General features: G+C 42.9%; 1 protein-coding gene across 2 annotated transcripts in view; it reads left to right on the top strand.

The window, feature by feature from the left end:
- The window catches only part of AP4E1 (adaptor related protein complex 4 subunit epsilon 1), a 147644-nt gene that overhangs the window by 2214 nt on the left and 126238 nt on the right, over window positions 1–19192 (top strand). For both annotated transcript variants that reach the window (XM_073618706.1, XM_073618707.1), the window contains exon 2: window positions 14881–14952. In XM_073618706.1, the coding sequence (XP_073474807.1) occupies window positions 14881–14952 (72 nt within the window). The remainder of the gene's footprint in view (window positions 1–14880; window positions 14953–19192) is intronic.

The raw sequence follows: 19192 nt of genomic DNA, 5'->3' as shown, positions 1-19192 counted from the left end.
GTCAGTTTGTAGGCAATGGGTTGGTATTTGGGGCTCTGTATCTTTATATTTCCACAGTAAAATCATACCGTATTGTAAGATATCATAGAGAGGGGTGTATGTGTGACAACTTTCTGTAATCCATTATTTTATATATTACATTATGTTTATATATTGCGCCATTGGCGGTTCATGTGGCGGGTATGAGAGGTTGGTCAGTGTGTGTCTAGTATGGGGGGTGCTGGCAGCGCACGTGTTGGGTATGGGGGGGTGCTGGGGGGCGGTGCGTGTGTCTGGTATGGGGGAGGGGGTGGTCAGTTGCGTGTGTTGGGTATGGGGGTGGCGATTGGTGCATGTGCCTGGTATGGGGGAGAGGGGGCGGTCAGTGTGTGCTGGGTACGGGGGAGAGGGGGCGGTCAGTGTGTGCTGGGTACGGGGGAGAGGGGGCGGTCAGTGTGTGCTGGGGAGAGGGGAGAGGGGGCGGTCAGTGTGTGCTGGGGAGAGGGGAGAGGGGGCGGTCAGTGTGTGCTGGGGAGAGGGGGCGGTCAGTGTGTGCTGGGTATGGGGGAGAGGGGGCGGTCAGTGTGTGCTGGGGAGAGGGGAGAGGGGGCGGTCAGTGTGTGCTGGGTATGGGGGAGAGGGGGCGGTCAGTGTGTGCTGGGTATGGGGGAGAGGGGGCGGTCAGTGTGTGCTGGGTATGGGGGAGAGGGGGCGGTCAGTGTGTGCTGGGTATGGGGGAGAGGGGGCGGTCAGTGTGTGCTGGGGAGGGGGGGGGGGGTCAGTGTATGTTGGATATGGGGGGCTGGCGGTGATAAGAGGTCAATAATTCACAGAAAGCCGATCTCTCTATGTGATAGCCTGCCCTGCCCTGCCCTGCAGTATCCCACCTCCTCTCACTGATTTTCCCGGGCGGCTGATGAGGAGATTTCTGCTCTTAGTTCCCTCCTAGTTCATCCTGCTGCACCCTGTATGAAGGCTCTCACCTCTTTGGTGTATTCTTTTCTTTTATGTTGTTCTGCAGAACACAGCAGGAGGAGTGAGACTCTGCTTGAGGAAGCAGGAAGGCTTCAAGGAACCTTTGAGATCTCACAGCCAGCTGAATTTTGGTTTTCTGCACACTTGAGGTGTATGCATCAGACACAGAAGGATTCATCGCCCTCCAAGACCCCTCCGCACACGGGGCCATCTAGCTGCTGTGGTGTTTTAGTGCACCTTGGAGGCACAGCAATCAACCCTGCCACCTGCAGCCTGTTAAAGTCTAAGGCAGGCATGGGCTGGATGGGGCTAACGCTGTACAGAGTGGTCCCCACATTTAGGACCCTATTCGTTCCTTGATGGATGCTCCAAACACAGGTAATCTGCTACAGCGTTTATCCCCGTCCAGCCAAAGCCTGCCGTAGACTTTGCCAGGCTGCAGGTAGTGGAGCTGGAAGCTGTCTCTTTGCCTCCTGGGTGCACGAAAAGCGCTGGGATGTACACACAGCAGAGAGAGAGCGGCGTCATCTCTGGGAGATTTTCAGCCAGTCTTCAGGAGGTGAAGAAATAGCCTACACCTAAAGCAAGGGCATTATTCTACTTTAGTCAAAACTATATGATTGTTTTTTTTATCTACAGGCACCTCTTAGGGCTCATTCACATGGGCAGGAGAAAACGCTGCGTTTAGATGCATAAAAAACAAAACAAAAAAAACTATCTGCTTTATGCATCTAAACGCTGCACTATGGTAATCAGTGAGCCCGTACACACAGTGGCTACAGTCTACATCTGAACATTAACGTATTTCATTGGGCATAGTTTACCCATTGCAGTGCTTTTATGTGTTTTTTAAAAACGTGCAGCATTTTGTTTTGCACCTAAACATGCCAGAAACCACCACTGAGTAAATGCAACTCAGTAAAAACAAAAAAAAAACAAATGCAGCCAAAAATTCAACTGAAAGTGCATTACAAAGGCATGTAAATGAACTACAGAATTACACACTGAACTTAGGGGTTTGGGATGTAAACAAGCCCTAAAGCAGGAATTCCTTAATACAGAAGAGAGTGATTTGGAGGCATTCCATTTGTTTATATTTCAGATGACTTCTGCTGTGTCTTGAAAAGCTTAGCGCACAAGTGCCAGTATGAATAAGGCCTAAGGCTCAGTTCACACTGATGCGATGCGGGAAACATGTTAATGCGATCTGCTGCAAGTGTCAATTAAAGGTTAACACCACAACAAAAGCATGTTGTAGAACGCAGTGTGTTTGATAACATCGGATCGCATGGGTATGAACACCCATACAATCTGATTCCAGTGCGGCAAAAAAAAAAAAAAAGGTGCCCGCACCTTTTTCATGCGGTGTGATTTGAGCCATTGAAAAGGATTTGCTCAAATCACACCGCATAGAATTGCATGTGATATGCACAGGAATGCTGTGCGATTGCTTTGCAAATCATATGAGATGTGACGCATCAGATCAATGTGCACCCAGCCTTAGGGCTCATTCACAAATAGTGTGGTGACCTGTGTGTTTGGGCGCTATAAAACAATTGTTTATGTGCCCTGTTCACAGCCCAGAGGTGTGCTGAGATGCAGTGAAATGTGAACATGTAGCATTTTACTGCAGTGTACTGGAGAGCACTGCATGTCGCTGCTGCTGTAGTGTGGAGACATGAAAAATGTCACTTTGTAGGGGAAAAAAAAAAAAGAAACCTGTGTGAGGTGCTAAAATGTGTAGCACACTGCGAACAAAAACTGACAGCTGCTCTATATCGGCACGCGGACAGTGTGGTCAAGTGGCTAAACGTGCTTAAGTCTGGGTTCACGCTGCAGCCGGATGCGGCTCGCAGCAGGTGTCCAGGGGCGTCCCTGTTCTCAGTTTCAAGGCAAAACTTTTTTTTTTTATTTGATTAGAGGGGAGATGGGTCCCATCGGGAAACCCGAGCAGCCAGCTGGCGCATTCACCGGCTGATCATAGAGGTAAGCAAAGACTGGCATGGCTCTGATTACCTCTATGATATAGGAAACCGGAAGCAACAAGCATACATCACTGTTTTTAAATAGCCATAAGCATTTGAACACAAATACTGATTGTTGCTTATAAACAAAAATTGCCTGAAAAGGCCTTGGTGGTCAAGTGGTTAAGTTCCCCCTGACTAATGTCTTGTATACGCGATCGGACTTTCCGACAACAAAACCGTGGAATTTTGTCCGAAGGATGTTGGCTCAAACTTGTCTTGCATACACACGGTCACACAAATGTTGGCCAAAATTACGAATGTAGTGATGTACTGAACGTACTACGTAGTTTTTCAGCTCTTCAAGCGCCACCCTTTCGGCTCCTGCTAATTTCGTGTTAGTAGACGTTTGGTGAGTGTTGATTCAGGCTTTTCTTTTCGCGTTTTTCATTTCGTGCTTTTCGGTTTGTTCGCCAACAACCTTACATTCAACATTTCCCTTTGGAAAGTCCGATCGTGTGTACGTGGCATTACAATGTGCATGTAGGATATGATAAACTTTGAAAGCATAGCTATCCCCATCAGATGTTCATCCTCCCTGGTTCTCAAATATTTCTGTCACATCTTGAAAAGTGAGGCTGTGCGGGGCTCCACCCACGTGTCTTTTATTCAGAGTAATGTGAATGAATGAACTACAACTACCAACATCCTTTGTGGCTGTTGGCTTGTAGTTCTAAATTAACTACCATGGTGCTGTTGAGCGCTGTGGTAATTCATTGATTCTTCCTGTCAGTGTAAATCTGCCCAGCCGTACGATGTGGGCACACAGGTCACACTGACAGTCTGCAGGAGACCTGCATGAATCCAGCGATCTACTGATTGCTGCCGCAATGCTTTTCAGGCACCTTAAAAAGAAAAAAAAAAAAACTAAATGCACTTTTTTTTTTTTCTAAAGATGTACCGGTACTTCTCCTTTTAAGAGCTACTGCTCCAGTTATTTGAAAAGCCTGGGTTCCATGTGCAGTGTATTAATATCTGGAGCTTCCATCAGACAACTTTCCTCACTTTATCAATGCATTAAAATGTCAGCCGACAGTCCATGTGTTGGCTTTTTCTGGTATTGTTTCAGTTGTATTACACGATGTCCACAATTACAAGAATATCAAGGGACACTGTTATTGATTCCCCCTTCAGATTGTGCTGGCCATGTCTTTTATGTCTTTACTGGATTCTCTCAGGTTAGCATAAATCTGTAAGAAGAGGCATTATGGCTCAGACAATGACACTTATTAATCTGTAAAAATAAGTACTTATATGTATTTATCAGATTTTAATCAGAAATTTATCTTAACCATTTTAAGACTGCAATACATATATATACATTGCAGCTTTTAAGTGGTTTACCGGGGGTTATGGCTGAAGATATCAGCTATAACCCAGATATATTTTCCTTTTTTTTTTTTTTTTTTCCAGCCAGTGCTTGCTTTCTCATAAAAGCATTTTGAGTGGCTCATGAGCCACTGGAATGCTTTCAGAAGTGGCAGGAGGTAATGTCTCCAGTGTTTGACGGTGTTTCTTGGGTTTACTGTTTCCACCGACTTGCCCAAGAAATGATCTGACGGCACGGCCGACTGATCCAGAGGCGATCAAGGATTAGATTGTCTTTGATCGCCTTGATGGCCTTGGAGGACTGGAGGGACGTCATGTCATCACTTCCAGTCCAGGGTGGAAGTAAACAAAAGTAAATAAAGAGGACCTGTCATCCCCATAGGCCGTCTCGGATCTGCCTGTCCGTTTTTCAGGCCGATCTGAGCAGGCTATCCATTGACTTGTATTGGCAGGTGGATGTCAGCAGAGATGTGTCCACTGACACCCGCCTGCCATCTGATCCGACAAGATCCACTGAAAACAGACGGATGGCGATACAGATACGACAACGCTCTGACATTGGGAGCATATGTCGCATGTAAATCAGTGATTCCCTACGAGTGCTGTCTTGACTGGTCCGACAAGTCAGTCCGACTTTGAAAAAAGTTCCTGCACTACTTTGGTCCTACTTCAGCTCATCATTGAAGTCAGATCAAAGTAGGATCCTTGTCCTAACCATCCGACTTGTGACATCCGAAATGGTGATTACAGCAGCAGTAAAAGGAATTTATGTCACATCGGGTTTGTTTTGATTGGTCAAAGGACAAGTCATACTATCACAAAGTCTGAGCAAAGTAGTATCCTGTTCATTCAAGTCGGATGGATGTAGGACCGATGTAGCAGAGCAAAGTAGGATGACAGTGGTATGACTGTCGTGTAGTATCATGTGAACCCAGCCTGACTGTCGTGTAGTATCATGTGAACCCAGCCTGACTGTCGTGTAGTATTGGTGTGAACCCAGCCTTACTAAGGCTGGAGCACACAAAATCTGGTGCAGCTGGGCCTAGTAACCATCTAGCTTCTAAATTCAGCTTATTCAGTAAGACCCCTTTCACACAGGCTTTCTGATGAGGTCTGCTTGTCAGTTTTTCAGGCGGACCTGATTAGATACTCCATTCACCTCTATGGAGCGGCAAATGCCAGCGGTGACATGTCCGCTGAAATCTGCTGTGATCCGGTCCAATCCTGTTCCTGATCCGGATGGTGATCCTATTTTCCATCTTTCTGGTGGATCGAATGAAAACGGACATTTTCATCCGATCTCCCTATAGAGGAGAGCGGGGCTCTGAGCGGAGAAGTACCTGTCATCTGCCTGATCAGTGGCGTTCAGCAGATCGATTCCCCCCCGCTGAGCAAAGCAGAGTCTGTCGGGCGGGCCGCCTGTGTGAAAGAGCCCTTAAGCTTTGACAGTAAAACATGGAAGCTGATTGGCTACCATGCACAGCTGCACCAGATTATGTGTGCCCCAGTTTTTGTAAATCTCCCCATGTGTCACAGTCATCTTGTTTATTCACACATGTCCAGGAGATTGTCCCAGGCTGTTTTCCAACATCTCAGTTAAGTTCTCATGTGCCCATTCTCTGAAAAGTGATCTGCAGTGAATCACATCTCAGAGTGCGGCCACTGTCAGGAGTTCAGGAGGCGAACTTGCCTTTTTGACTTAAATGGCTGACTTTGACAGGTATAGTTTGTGTAGTGTATGGCCAGCTTAAGTCAGATTGGGCACTTGGCAGTAAATAAAACACAAGAAACCGGGAACAGCCCTGTAATAAACAAGTCATCACAAACCAGCTTGTTGTATCAGATGTGTGTAAAAATTGTTTGAGCCTAGGCTCACACTATTGCGGGTGCGGGAGCATTTGTAAATCGCATGCTTTCCAACACCTGTAAGCTTCCGCAGCCAAAACATAATGCTCTTTTGCAGATGCGTGGTGTGCCATTTTTGTTAATGTCCCCTCACATTGGGTGACATTATTGTTAATGGCACCCATACGCATCTGAAAATGCAATACGTTTTTAGATGTAAGAAACCTCATGGTGCCAAAGAACCATGGAGCTCCCTGCAGGTGCACTTTAGAGGCAGGCCCCTTCCATTCGGACCGGGCTCTGCTGGGATCTGTCCACTGATCCCCGCTGAGCAGGTGAATGGCTGGTCTGTGTCCACTCTGCTTATGCAGAGCAAACACAGACACAGCCCACTCTCATCTATGGGCGATCAGATGTAAACGGGCTAACTATCCATTCACACCCAACTGCCATCTGATCCCATTAGCTAGACTGAACAGGAATGGATCCCCATTCATTTGTTTTTATTGAATCGGATTGGATGTTGGCAGGTGTAACAAACACGTCTGTTTACATTCGCCACTCCATAGAGGAGAAAAGAAGGTCCAATCGGGTCTGCTTGGGTTTGCCTGTTTTTCAGTCAGTCCGCTCATGTGAAAGGGGCCTAAGGGTCAGAGACATTTTCTCTGGACTTCCCGCAGGTACACCAGCCCATTATTTTTGTGACAAATGCAACTGTAATAATCTGAACCTAGCCTTTGAGACCAGGTTTGAGCATGTTACGTCTTGCATGCCTGAAAACCTAATCCCTTTCCCTTAGAAGCTTAGACTCCGGGAAAGAGGTCTGACAAGGACAAACCTAAGTTCTTGACCAAGCCCTGTAATTACAAGCAAGGATAGGTGCTACAGAAATCACTAGTGTCCGGGTTCACAAGGATATCCTTTCACACTGGGTCTGCGGCCACGTTGGCGCTAAAGTGATGCTTTACCGCTGTTTAAGCGCCACTTTTCGGCCGCTAGTGGGTTGCTTTTAACCCCAAAAAAAGGGTTAAAAACTCCCGTTTTTTGCGGCGCTTTGAAATCACTGCCCATTTACTCCATTGGGCAGGACTGTATACATCGCTCCCTACCCACCCCAAAGATGCTGCTTGCAGGATTTTTTTTCCTGTTCTGCAAGCACACTGCCCCAGAGTGAAAAGGCACACTGGAACAAATGAGAGGCGGTTTTCAGGCGCTTAGCAGAGACTATTTCTAGTGCTAAAGGGCCTGAAAACCTCCCCAGTGTGAAAGGGGTCTTAGGGTGTCTCCTCTATCTAACAGATAAACTAGCAATAATATACCACCACAGGATGGTACTGTGGGTGTAAAGACAAGAAAGTAAGTAAGAAGTACCACATCCTATTATCTGAGATTGGATACATAGAGAGAAATCATGGATTTTATAGGCACCAATATATTAAAAAATTGTTTTTTATTATAACACGTTTACAAATTGTCTTAAAAGCATGTAAAAGTGAATACAGACTTTTACAAACCATAATCAACACAACCAACTCTAAGACCCCTTTCACATCGAGGGCATTTTGCAGGCGCTATAGCGTTAAAAATAGCGCCTGCAATCCGCCCTCAAACAGCTGCTCCATTGTTTCCAGTGTGAAAGCCAGAGGGCTTTCACACCGGAGCGGTGCACTGGCAGGACGTCAGGAAAAGTCCTGCCAGCAGCTTCTTTGGAGCAGTGAAGGAGCGGTGTGTTTACTGCTCCTCAACCGCTGCTCCCCATTGAAATCAATGGGACAGCGCTGGGATACCGCCGGCAAAACGGCGCTACTGCGGGCGGTTTTAACCCTTTCTCGGCCGCCAGCGGGGGGTAAAACCTCCCCGCTAGCGGCCGAAACGTGCCGCGAATCCGATGGTAAATCGCCGCTAAAAATAGCGGCGTTTTACCGCCGACGCTATAGGTGGCTCGATGTGGAAGAGGTCTTACTGCTGGGCCAGGGTAGATGTAACAACCACTGTGATCATCCTCTAGAGTGGAAGCAGAATAGCGTTTTGGAGATGCAAGCTCTACATGTTTTGCAATACAACGCTTCTTCAGGAGATTATCAATATTTTACACATGGGTAAGTATGTACAGTATATGTCTAGTGGCCCGAGGATGGGTTCCTCAGTATGAGCAGTCCAGCAGACACACAAGAGGAGGATACTAACAATGGCCTGTAGTAAGCTTGCAAATTTGAGATGTTTAGTCTCAAATGATGAGCATGTATTAGTTATTCATGCCCAATAATAATAATTACAGAGATACTACTCTAGATGGTTAATGGTAGTATTTACAGTCAAGTCCATAAATATTGGGACATCAACACAATTCTAATCTTTTTGTCTTTATACACCACCACAATGGATTTGAAACAAGATGTGCTTTAACTGCAGACTTTCAGCTTTAATTTGAGGGTATTTACATCCAAATCAGGTGAACGGTGTAGGAATTACAACAGTTTGTATATGTGCCTCACACTTTTTAAGGGACCAAAAGTAATGGGACAATTGGCTGCTCAGCTGTTCCATGGCCATGTGTGTGTTATTCCCTCATTATGCCATTTACAAGGAGCAGATAAAAGGTCCAGAGTTAATTTCAAGTGCGCTATTTGCATTTGGAATCTGTTGCTGTCAACTCTCAATATGAGATCCAAAGAGCTGTCACTATCAGTGAAGCAAGCCATCATTAGGCTGAAAAAACAAAACAAACCCATCAGAGAGATGGCAAAAATATTAGGTGTGGCCAAATCAACTGTTTGGAACATCCTTAAAAAGAAAGAACGCACCGGTGAGCTCAGCAACACCAAAAGACCCGGAAGACCACGGAAAACAACTGTGGTGGATGACTGAAGAATTCTTTCCCTGGTGAAGAAAACACCCTTCACAACAGTTGACCAGATCAAGAACACTCTCCAGGAGGTAGGTGTATGTGTGTCAAAGTCAACAATTAAGAGAAGACTTCACCAGAGTGAATACAGAGGGTTCACCACAAGATGTAAACCATTGGTGAGCCTCAAATACAGGAAGGCCAGATTAGAGTTTGCCAAACAACATCTAAAAAAGCCTTCACGATTCTGGAACAACATCCTATGGATAGATGAGACCAAGATCAACTTGTACCAGAGTGATGGGAAGAGAAGGGTATGGAGAAGAAAAGGAACTGCTCATGATCCAAAGCATACCACCTCATCAGTGAAGCATGGTGGTGGTAGTGTCATGGCATGGGCATGTATGGCTGCCAATGGAAGTGGTTCTCTTGTATTTATTGATGATGTGACTGGTGACAAAAGCAGCAGGATGAATTCTGAAGTGTTTTGGGCAATATTATCTGCTCATATTCAGCAAAATGCTTCAGAACTCATTGGATGGCGCTTCACAGTGCAGATGGACAGTGACCCAAAGCATACTGAGAAAGCAACCAAAGAGTTTTTAAGGAAAAGAAGTGGAATGTTATGCAATGGCCAAGTCAATCACCTGACCTGAATCCGATTGAGCATGCATTTCACTTGCTGAAGACAAAACTGAAGGAAAATGCCCCAAGAACAAGCAGGAACTGAAGACAGTTGCAGTAGAGGCCTGGCAGAGCATCACCAGGGATGATACCCAGCATCTGGTGATGTCTATGCATTCCAGACTTCAGGCTGTAATTGACTGCAAAGGATTTGCAACCAAGTATTAAAAAGTGAAAGTTTGATGGATGATTGTTAATCTGTCCTGTTACTTTTGGTCCCTTAAAAAGTGGGTGGCACATATACAAACTGTTGTAATTCCTACACCGTTCATCTGATTTGGATGTAAATACCCTCAAATTAAAGCTGAAAGTCTGCAGTTAAAGCACATCTTGTTTGTTTCATTTCAAATCCATTGTGGTGGTGTATAGAGCCAAAAAGATTAGAATTGTGTCGAAGTTCCAATATTTATGGACCTGACTGTATAAGCTATGGTGGTCAGTAATCCAGTTAAACCAATGAAGAATACTCTCCTTATTGGGACTTTAACGGACCACCAATTCTAAAGATAAAAAATATACATTTTTAATGGTATACAGTAAAAAGACGTGCGAATGTCTATAACATATAAAAATACATTCCATTCAGTATTCTGATACCTTCATCAGGGGTTTGAGAGTTGAGGAGGTTTTGCAAATGTATAAGTTCCAGTGGAATGACTCTGTGTTCAAAACCGCACTCGGGACAACAGGGTCAAATAAAGTATTTCATGGACACCAGACCCTACAATCTATATTGAGTGAATTAACTTTGGGCAGGAGATCATTGGAGCCTGTGTAATAAAGGCTGCACAACGGGCAGATGAGTGTCCAGCCGTCCCACAGTGGATAGGTCCTCTGGACTTCCACTGTGAGGGTGCCTTTGGTATATCTGTGCGGTTTTGAACACAGAGTCATTCCACTGGAACTTATACATTTGCAAAACATCCTCAACTCTCAAACCCCTGATGAAGGTATCAGAATACTGGAAACACGTCAGATATCGGTGTACATCACCCCAAGGAGAGTACATATAATACGATCATTTTGCATTTCGTATATCTTCTGCTCTGTTTTTGTATGGAATGTATTTTTATATGCTCTATATGTCTTTTTACTGTATACCATTAAAAATGTATATTTTTTATCTTTAGAATTGGTGGTCTGTTAAAGTCCCAATAAGGGGGGTATTCTTCTTTGGTCTAACACATTAGGGTTGGGACCACCGTACTCTCCATTTGATATGATGGAAGCCTCTTTTTTCCTCAGTAATCCAGTTAAGTCCCCCAGAGGTGGCGTATTGAATATACATAGGTACAAGTCTCTTGGAGCAATCCTTTCTGTGTCGCTGGAACAAAGCTGCTGGCCGAATAGTATGAGTCTGGTGGAAGAGGTGTCTGTTTAATTTTTATGATTATTGATTAAAAGTTTGTGTTCACTTTTTATATGCTTTTCAGATATTTTGTAAATGTGTTTATAATAAAGATTCTTTTTTTAATATATTGGTGCCTATAAAATCCATGATTTCTGTATGTATCCAGTCTTCTTTATCTATGTGGAAGTACCGGAGACTCCTTCGGACAGCAGTACTGTGTCTGGAGGGGGTAGTGTAAAGCTTAGTACACACTGATTTAGAAAAAATTATAATTTTATTCATCCAGTGGGCAGAACAGATACCTACATCCACACAAGCAGGGTGGATGGAGGAATCCTCCATACCGGAGCACTGTAATCTGACCTCGGGTCTCCCCACTGTCAGACCACACTGGTCACCTTTTGATTAAATGAAAATTTACCCAGATCAAATTTTGGCTGGTCCCTGCAGAACTGGCCCAATTTCGATCCGTTTGTACCCAGCTTTAAATGCACTAGCAGATTTAGATGGACTTGACTAACAAATTAAATTTGAACTAGTTACAGTTAGAAGTAGTCAGGTTTTACATGAATAAAAACTGATCATTGTATACACCCATGTCAGTGGTAACTGGATTCTCCCAACTCTCTGACACTTTTGCTGGATCGCTTGGTGTTAGGCCGGGTTGACACTGTATGCAGAGTGGCTCACAGCAGGGGGTCCGGTGCTTCTCTGTTTTGAGCAAATCGGGTTTGAATTTTTGACCCTTCTGCAGTGCGCTCCGAAGCTGCCCTGGAGAGCTGGTCACAGCCTCCTGTCATGCGAGTTGGATGTGGTGAAAACACGCATCAAATTCGCATAAATGTGAACCCAGCCATAAAGGATGTTGAAAAATAAAAGGCTAAAGCCTTGTACACACAATGCGATTGTTGGCCAACCGAGCATCTGATTTTTGTCAAAAGGGAGTGTGCCTGGATCTTGTCTTGCATACTAATGGTACACAATTGTCGGCCAACAAACACGAACGTAGTGACGTACTACGAGGAATTTCAGCTCTTGAGCACCACCCTTTGGGCCCCTTCTGCTAATTTCGTGTTTGGTGAGCATTGGTTCCAAGCATGCGTGTGTGTACTTTCGACTTTTGTGTGACGGACTTGTGTACTGACCATACAAAAATCAGACAACAGCCCGTTGTCCGCCGAAAATATACTAGCCTGCCATCCAACGTTTGTTGACCGAAAGTTGGACAACAGTTGTCAGAAGGAGCGTACTAATGGTCAGATTATAGGACAACAGTCTATCAACAGACAATCCCCTTCCAACAATCGCATCGTGTGTACAAGGTTTTACTGACCAGATCAACATCTATGATGAAAATAAAGTTAAAAAATCAATGCAGCCACCACATCTATGATGAAAATAAAGGTAAAAAAACAAACTCAAAAATCAATGCAGCCACCACATCTATGAGTTGGTAAGCTACAATATGTTCACATTTTTATTTTGGATGTAGATAGGCTTTAAACACGTGTTTCTGCATTCTTTATCTCTGTGATCATGTTCTTTAGGATTATGCTTTTAGGATCATCTGAAATAAAGTGAAATGCCCATTTTGTTTTTGCCGTGTTCTCTGTAGTATAATCTGGCTCTTCTCTAGTGGTTCTGAAATTGGGAATTACCTTTATCCTTTCCTTATTACAAGAATCTAAAAATAACAGGCTCTAAGACGGGGGAAGAAAGAAAATGCAGACACAAAAAACAAAGCGTTTACAGAAGGCAGAATCAAAAACGTGATGCAGAGCAATTTAGGTTTGGGGAAAACTACTTTTTATTAGCCTTCTTTTCCCATCTCTTACCACCAGATGGAGCCAAAGGTATGATTTTTAAAACCACTAAAGAGAAACAACGGGCACAGACAAGAAAACTCCTTGTACTGCGTGTGCTCACCACCTACTGCATCCTAGACATACTGGGATCCCCAGCGCCATCACCAGTCAGTGCTTAGATTAGATAAAGCCCTGGTTCACAATGGAGTGTTTTGACATGGGATTTGCAGCGCTGCACTGATTTCAAAAAGTAGTTTCTGTAATACTTTTTGCGATTTCTGGCTGTGATTTACATTGACATCTGTGCAGAGACCTGCACAGATGTCTCTGAAATCACGCCCAAAATCGGGACTGACATGCAGGAGTGAAATCATGCGAGTTCAGGCTTCATTCCCGCAGCTCAGTGTGAACCTGGGCAAAAGGTGCTTTTTCGTGGTATACAGATTAGAATTGAGAAAACTACAAATCCTGTGATTGGCCAAGTTCTGCAAAAAAATAAGATATCCTGTTTGAATGATTTTGTATGTAGAGTGAATGTTCTGTTAACATGAAATGGGTGAGATTACATTTATTCCTGTACAGACAGGAGAGGAAAAGCATATAGACATCCCAAGAACTGGCCTAGCCCCAGGTAAAAAGTAGCCACCAACCAAATCTATTCATGGTTATTTCTAGTTCTTTGATTAACAGTTGGCCAGATGTTCTGTCAGGGTTTTCTGGTATCTATAGATATGAATATCCTTTTATGATCCTCCACGAACTGGCTAGATCAAACATCAGTCATCTCATGTCTCTAGGTAGCTAAATGCCTTCAGAAGATAAGGATACTAGCAAACTATAAGGACATTGGCAAGTAAATCAGCTGGCTGCATACAATTGCCAAGATGAATTAAGTATCACCTAGCGCAGTGATGGCAAACCTTGGCACCCCAGATGTTTTGGAACTAAATTTCCCATAATGCTCATGCACTTTTCAATGTAGTTGAGCATCATGGGAAATGTAGGGGGTGCCAAGGTTCGCCATCACTGACCTAGCGGGTAAAGATGTCCACCAGGGATCTCCAAACTTTCTAACAAAGGACCAGTTTACTGTCCTTCAGATTTTAGGGGGGCTGGGCTATGACCAGTACACCCGTTGCACTTTTTTGTGTTTCACTCTCTATGTGTGGGCACTTTTTTTGGCACCGGGTGGAAGTTTTTGAGGTGTGTTTTGCACGCCACTGGCTTTTCGATAGAGTGGGAGTAGAAAATGTCCTGGTGTCCAGTGGGAGTAAACAATGCCCTGTCTTTGGTGTCAGTTGTAACACTATTGCCTTGTTTGGTGTCGATTGAATAAATTCTGCCCCATCCTTGGTGTCAACGGAAGGAATTTTGCCCCATTCTTGGTGAAAATGGAAGAAATTCTGCCTCATCATTGGTGTCAGTGGGAGGAATAGTGCCCCATTGTTGGTGTCAGTAGATGGAGTAGTGCCCCAAGGGACAGTTAAAGACAAGGTAAGGGCCACAGTTTGGAGACCGCTGCTGTACACTCTGAGGTCGTGTAAATGCAAAATGCTTTTGTATGTTTTACTCACATTTTATTGTGCTAGAAAGAAGTAGCCTGACCCATTATTAATGTATTGCAGGTGATTTCATGTGCTGGATATTGATGGAGTCTTGAAACATATACACATTAACAGAGAACTTTTTCATGGATTATTCCTCCACACTTAAGGCTGGGTTCATACTGTTGCCGAATGCGGATTGCAGCAGGGGGCCTGGAGTGTCCCTGTTCTCCGTTTCAGGGATGAATAGGGTCCGAATTTTTGCCTGAATTTGGACCTGAAATGGAGCCAAAGACGCATAGGACCTCCTGTGCAAGCCACTCCGCAGCTGCCAAGGAGATGTGTGAACCGGCTCCACAGAGAGCTGGTCATAATCTCCTGTCATGCGAATTGGATGCGGAGAAACTCGCATCCAATTCGCACTAGTGTGAACCCAGCCTAAATGTATTTAATTGTGAAAATGTTAATGAGCTTTGTCTCTGTTTATTTTGTTTTTCAGGAAGAAGAAAAACTAATCCAACAAGAACTTGCCAGTTTAAGATCAATGGTTTCTTCTCCAAATACAACATTGGTATGTTAGTCTTACTGTTTGTAGAATACGATTTTTATGTGACATTTACAACTGCCTTGCCTTTTTAAAGTGGAACTCTCGAAAAAACTTTCTTTGTTTTTAAAGTGGTTGTAAACCCTTACATATTCCCAGTGATGGGACTGGCCTCAGGTGATACAGCGGGAAGAAACAAATCCTCCTATATAAGTTATACCTATTTATCTGCATTCATCTATTCTCTGCATACGTTCAAAGTGCAGAATTTATAAAGTTTGTCTGAGAGTTCGTAAAAAGGGGGCAGAGAACTGAAGTTAAATAAAATAAAAAAAAATAAAATAAAATAAAAAATGATTTCGCGCTATAAAATCTATCACCTCCAAGTAAAGTGCATATGATAATTCCAAATATATAAACGTGCAATATCTAAAAGTGCTCCATAGTGCAATAATTCATCCAAGTGCTATGTGCATCAAATACAAATCGATAAAAATAAATCAAAAGTTCATATTGTGAATCAATATTAAGAGTCTTTGTTGTGCTGTTCCACTGGGGTCATATGATAAGGGTGAAAAAGTAAAAATGATCTTGAGTTTTGTGATCCGGTAGCACCGGGCTCTCTAGACTCTCACCTTAGATAAAGTTGTTAAGGGCATCTAAACCAGGTTCTCTGTTCTTAGTAGTATAATGGTGTAGAAATGGGACTTCTCTGGTGCTGTAGCGATCCCTCTGCTTAGCAGTACCTGTGAGATGTAGGGACAAAGGGGGTTGCCCACCTGGGCTCCACCAGTCCGGTGGTGTGAACAGGAAGGGGAGAGAGAAAAGATGCCTCCAATGGTGTAGTAAGTTTAAACAAGTGACTATTTATTAAAAAATGAAGTGGTCTCTTACATATAAACAAGTTAAAAACAGCCTTAAAGATAAAAGAGTTGAGGAGCGGCGTTTGAGACGCCTCCTTACTAGTTTCCGGTTTCATCTGTGCTCGGCCACGCCCTACGCGTTACGTCACCGCCCGTGACTTCAACTGGGGAACCGGATTGGTCCGAGAAGGATGTCTTTTATGTGACGATACCGGAAGTCGTGTGTCGGCCATCTTTGTTGTGGTAAAGTGCCCTAGTATCCTTATTGGTATTTTGCGCAGCCATTTTATGTTATTTAAATGCGCCTGTGCTGCCGCGGCCATTTTACAGGTGGCACTATATGTCAAATTGCGGCCATATATAGAAGGGTCAAGTAAAATCTAGAACGCTGTGTTTATGCGAATTATGTCCTTTTCATCTGAATTTTTTCTACATAAGTTTGGTCAATCCTGTTGTTAGTAGATGTAGGGAGTCAATGTTATAATGTTATTGCATCTTTGGTCAAAGTGTAGATAAGAGTGTTTTAAATGAGAAAGTCCTGTACGTCGGCCATTTTTTTGTAGTCTAGAATTGTATCTAGTCTTCATGTTAATTAGATCATATGGAAGGCGGACCTTTTGGAGGAGGGGATTTTTGTTGTTGTCCGCCATGTTACTGTCTGCAATAGAGGTGTTATAAACTGGCTGATGATAGGGACTGTCAGTCAATGTCCAGGTGCTTAAGGAGGCGTCTCAGTCCTCATATCATAATAGGGATATTATCTGGCTATAGTTCAATTAACCAATACATATATATAAAACTCTATTCAGGTTGATATTAGTCCGGTATATAAATATCCTGTATATAATATTCAATAAACAATCCATAAAAATCCATGGTTACATTGTATCTGTCAAAGTAATTAATACCAATAAAACTCTGAACAAAATATTAGATTAAAAATTACTAAGATTAAAAATTACTTAAACAGTTTAAGTCAAACTCTACGTTCATTCCCCTAGGTGTAAGTGTACGTAGAGTGTGTATCCAGTATGACTCTCTTTGGCTTATGCTTCTAATTTTGTGGCTGCCTCTCCATGTACTTTTATATTTTTCGATGCCCCAGAATTGGAGGTGCGAAGGATCTCGGTTATGTGTTGTCGCAAAATGTTTCGATACATTATGTTTGGGGTTGCCCTTTAAAATATTTTGAATATGTTCCTTGATCCTTACTTTGAGAGCCCTTTTCGTTCTTCCCACATATTGCAATTGGCAACTGCATTGGAGTACATAGACTACCCCCTCTGTGTGGCACCCCACAAAATCTTTGATTTTATATGACTGTTGTGTTGTCGTGCATGTGAATTCTTGTCTTTTGCCTTGAAATTTCTTTGCATGACTACATGCATAGCAGTTTCTACACGGATAAAATCCTTTGCCTGAAAAAAAGGAGTATGTTGCTTCTTTTGGAGGTTCTATGACTGATTTGACTATCATGTTTCTCACCGTTGGTGCTTTTTTGTATATAATATTGGGTTTTGTTGGTAATATTTGGTTTAAATCTTTGTCATTCCTCAAGATATGCCAATATCGTTGAATAATGTGTGAGACCTGTTTGTATTGTACACTGTAATCAAAAATAAGGCTTGGTGCTTCTTGATTGAATGTGGTTCTTGAGTTTTTTTCCAGCATTTTTGTTCTATCCATCCTATTCACTTCTTCTGTTTGTTGTAGTATCCAAGCAGGTTCATATCCTTTTTCTATAAATCTGGATCCTATGAGTCTAGCCTGTTCTTTATAGTCGTTCTCATTCGTGCAGTTTCTTTTGATTCGGACTAATTGTCCCTTAGGTATGTTGTAAAGCCACGTTTTATGGTGGCAGCTGTTTAAAGAAAGATAACTATTGGTGTCAACTTGTTTGAAAAACGTTTTAGTGACTACTTTGTCTTGTTCCAGATTAATTTGTAAATCTAGGAATTCCACGGTTTTTTCATCTATATTCCATGTTAAATGTATGTTTTTTTCATTTTGATTCAATTTTTCCAGGAATTGTTCGAGTGCTTCTCTTTTCCCATTCCATATTATGATGACATCGTCGATGTATCTTCTGTATAGCGTGAGTTCTGGCGGGGTATCTTTGTATATGGATTGTTCCTCCCACTGGGCCATGAACGCGTTTGCCACACTCGGTGCGAACTTGGCACCCATTGCTATACCTGTGGTTTGTTTATAATAGGCATGGTTGTGCCAAAAATAGTTGTTTTTCAAACATGTATCTAGGCATTTGATGAGAAACTTTCTTTGTTGACACGCTAGATTACTGTATTTTCTGAGAAGCCACTTTGTGGCTGAACATGCCTCATAGTGTGGTACTATGGTGTATAGCGAACTGACATCCGCCGTGGCTAATATGGTCCTTCCTTCCAAGACTGGTGTTTCAATTAGTAGCTGTAGAATATGTTTAGTATCTTGTAAATAGGCGGGTGTCTGTTGTACTGCTGGTTGTATGAATTCATCCAGATATTGTCCTACTCTAGATGTGAGGGAATCTATCCCGTTCACTATGGGTCTCCCCGGTGGATTTTCTCTAGACTTGTGAATCTTGGGAACAGTGTAAATAACAGGTATCCTGCATGCCTCTGGGATTAAGTATTTTGCTTCTTTTTTGTTGAGAATTTCTTTTTTTATACCCAATTGTATGAGATGTTCCAATTCTTTTTTTATATATTTCTTGGTGGGATTGCCCAGTAGTTTGGTATATGTATTTTCATCTTGTAGTTGTCTTTCCAGTTCTTTTAAATATTGTTCCTTTGATAGTATCACTGTTGCTCCTCCTTTGTCGGCGGGTCTGATAACAATATCCTTTCTTTCTTTCAATGATTTAATTCCTTTCCTAATGTGTATGGGGTCTGACATTTTTTTGACTTCTAGAGCTTCTAGATCTTTTAATACCAGTTTTTTAAAAACTTCAATGTGATGGTTATCTGATACTTGTGGATTAAAAGTAGAGTTGTAGGTAGGTATTGGATTGTAGGTAGGTATTGGATTTCAGACCCGCCGACAAAGGAGGAGCAACAGTGATACTATCAAAGGAACAATATTTAAAAGAACTGGAAAGACAACTACAAGATGAAAATACATATACCAAACTACTGGGCAATCCCACCAAGAAATATAAAAAAGAATTGGAACATCTCATACAATTGGGTATAAAAAAAGAAATTCTCAACAAAAAAGAAGCAAAATACTTAATCCCAGAGGCATGCAGGATACCTGTTATTTACACTGTTCCCAAGATTCACAAGTCTAGAGAAAATCCACCGGGGAGACCCATAGTGAACGGGATAGATTCCCTCACATCTAGAGTAGGACAATATCTGGATGAATTCATACAACCAGCAGTACAACAGACACCCGCCTATTTA

The sequence above is a fragment of the Aquarana catesbeiana genome, linkage group LG03 (assembly GCF_042186555.1).
Source record: "Aquarana catesbeiana isolate 2022-GZ linkage group LG03, ASM4218655v1, whole genome shotgun sequence".
NCBI lineage: Eukaryota > Metazoa > Chordata > Amphibia > Anura > Ranidae > Aquarana > Aquarana catesbeiana.
The sequence above is the reverse complement of the archived record's forward strand: the minus strand, read 5'-3'. Positions and strand labels throughout refer to the sequence as shown.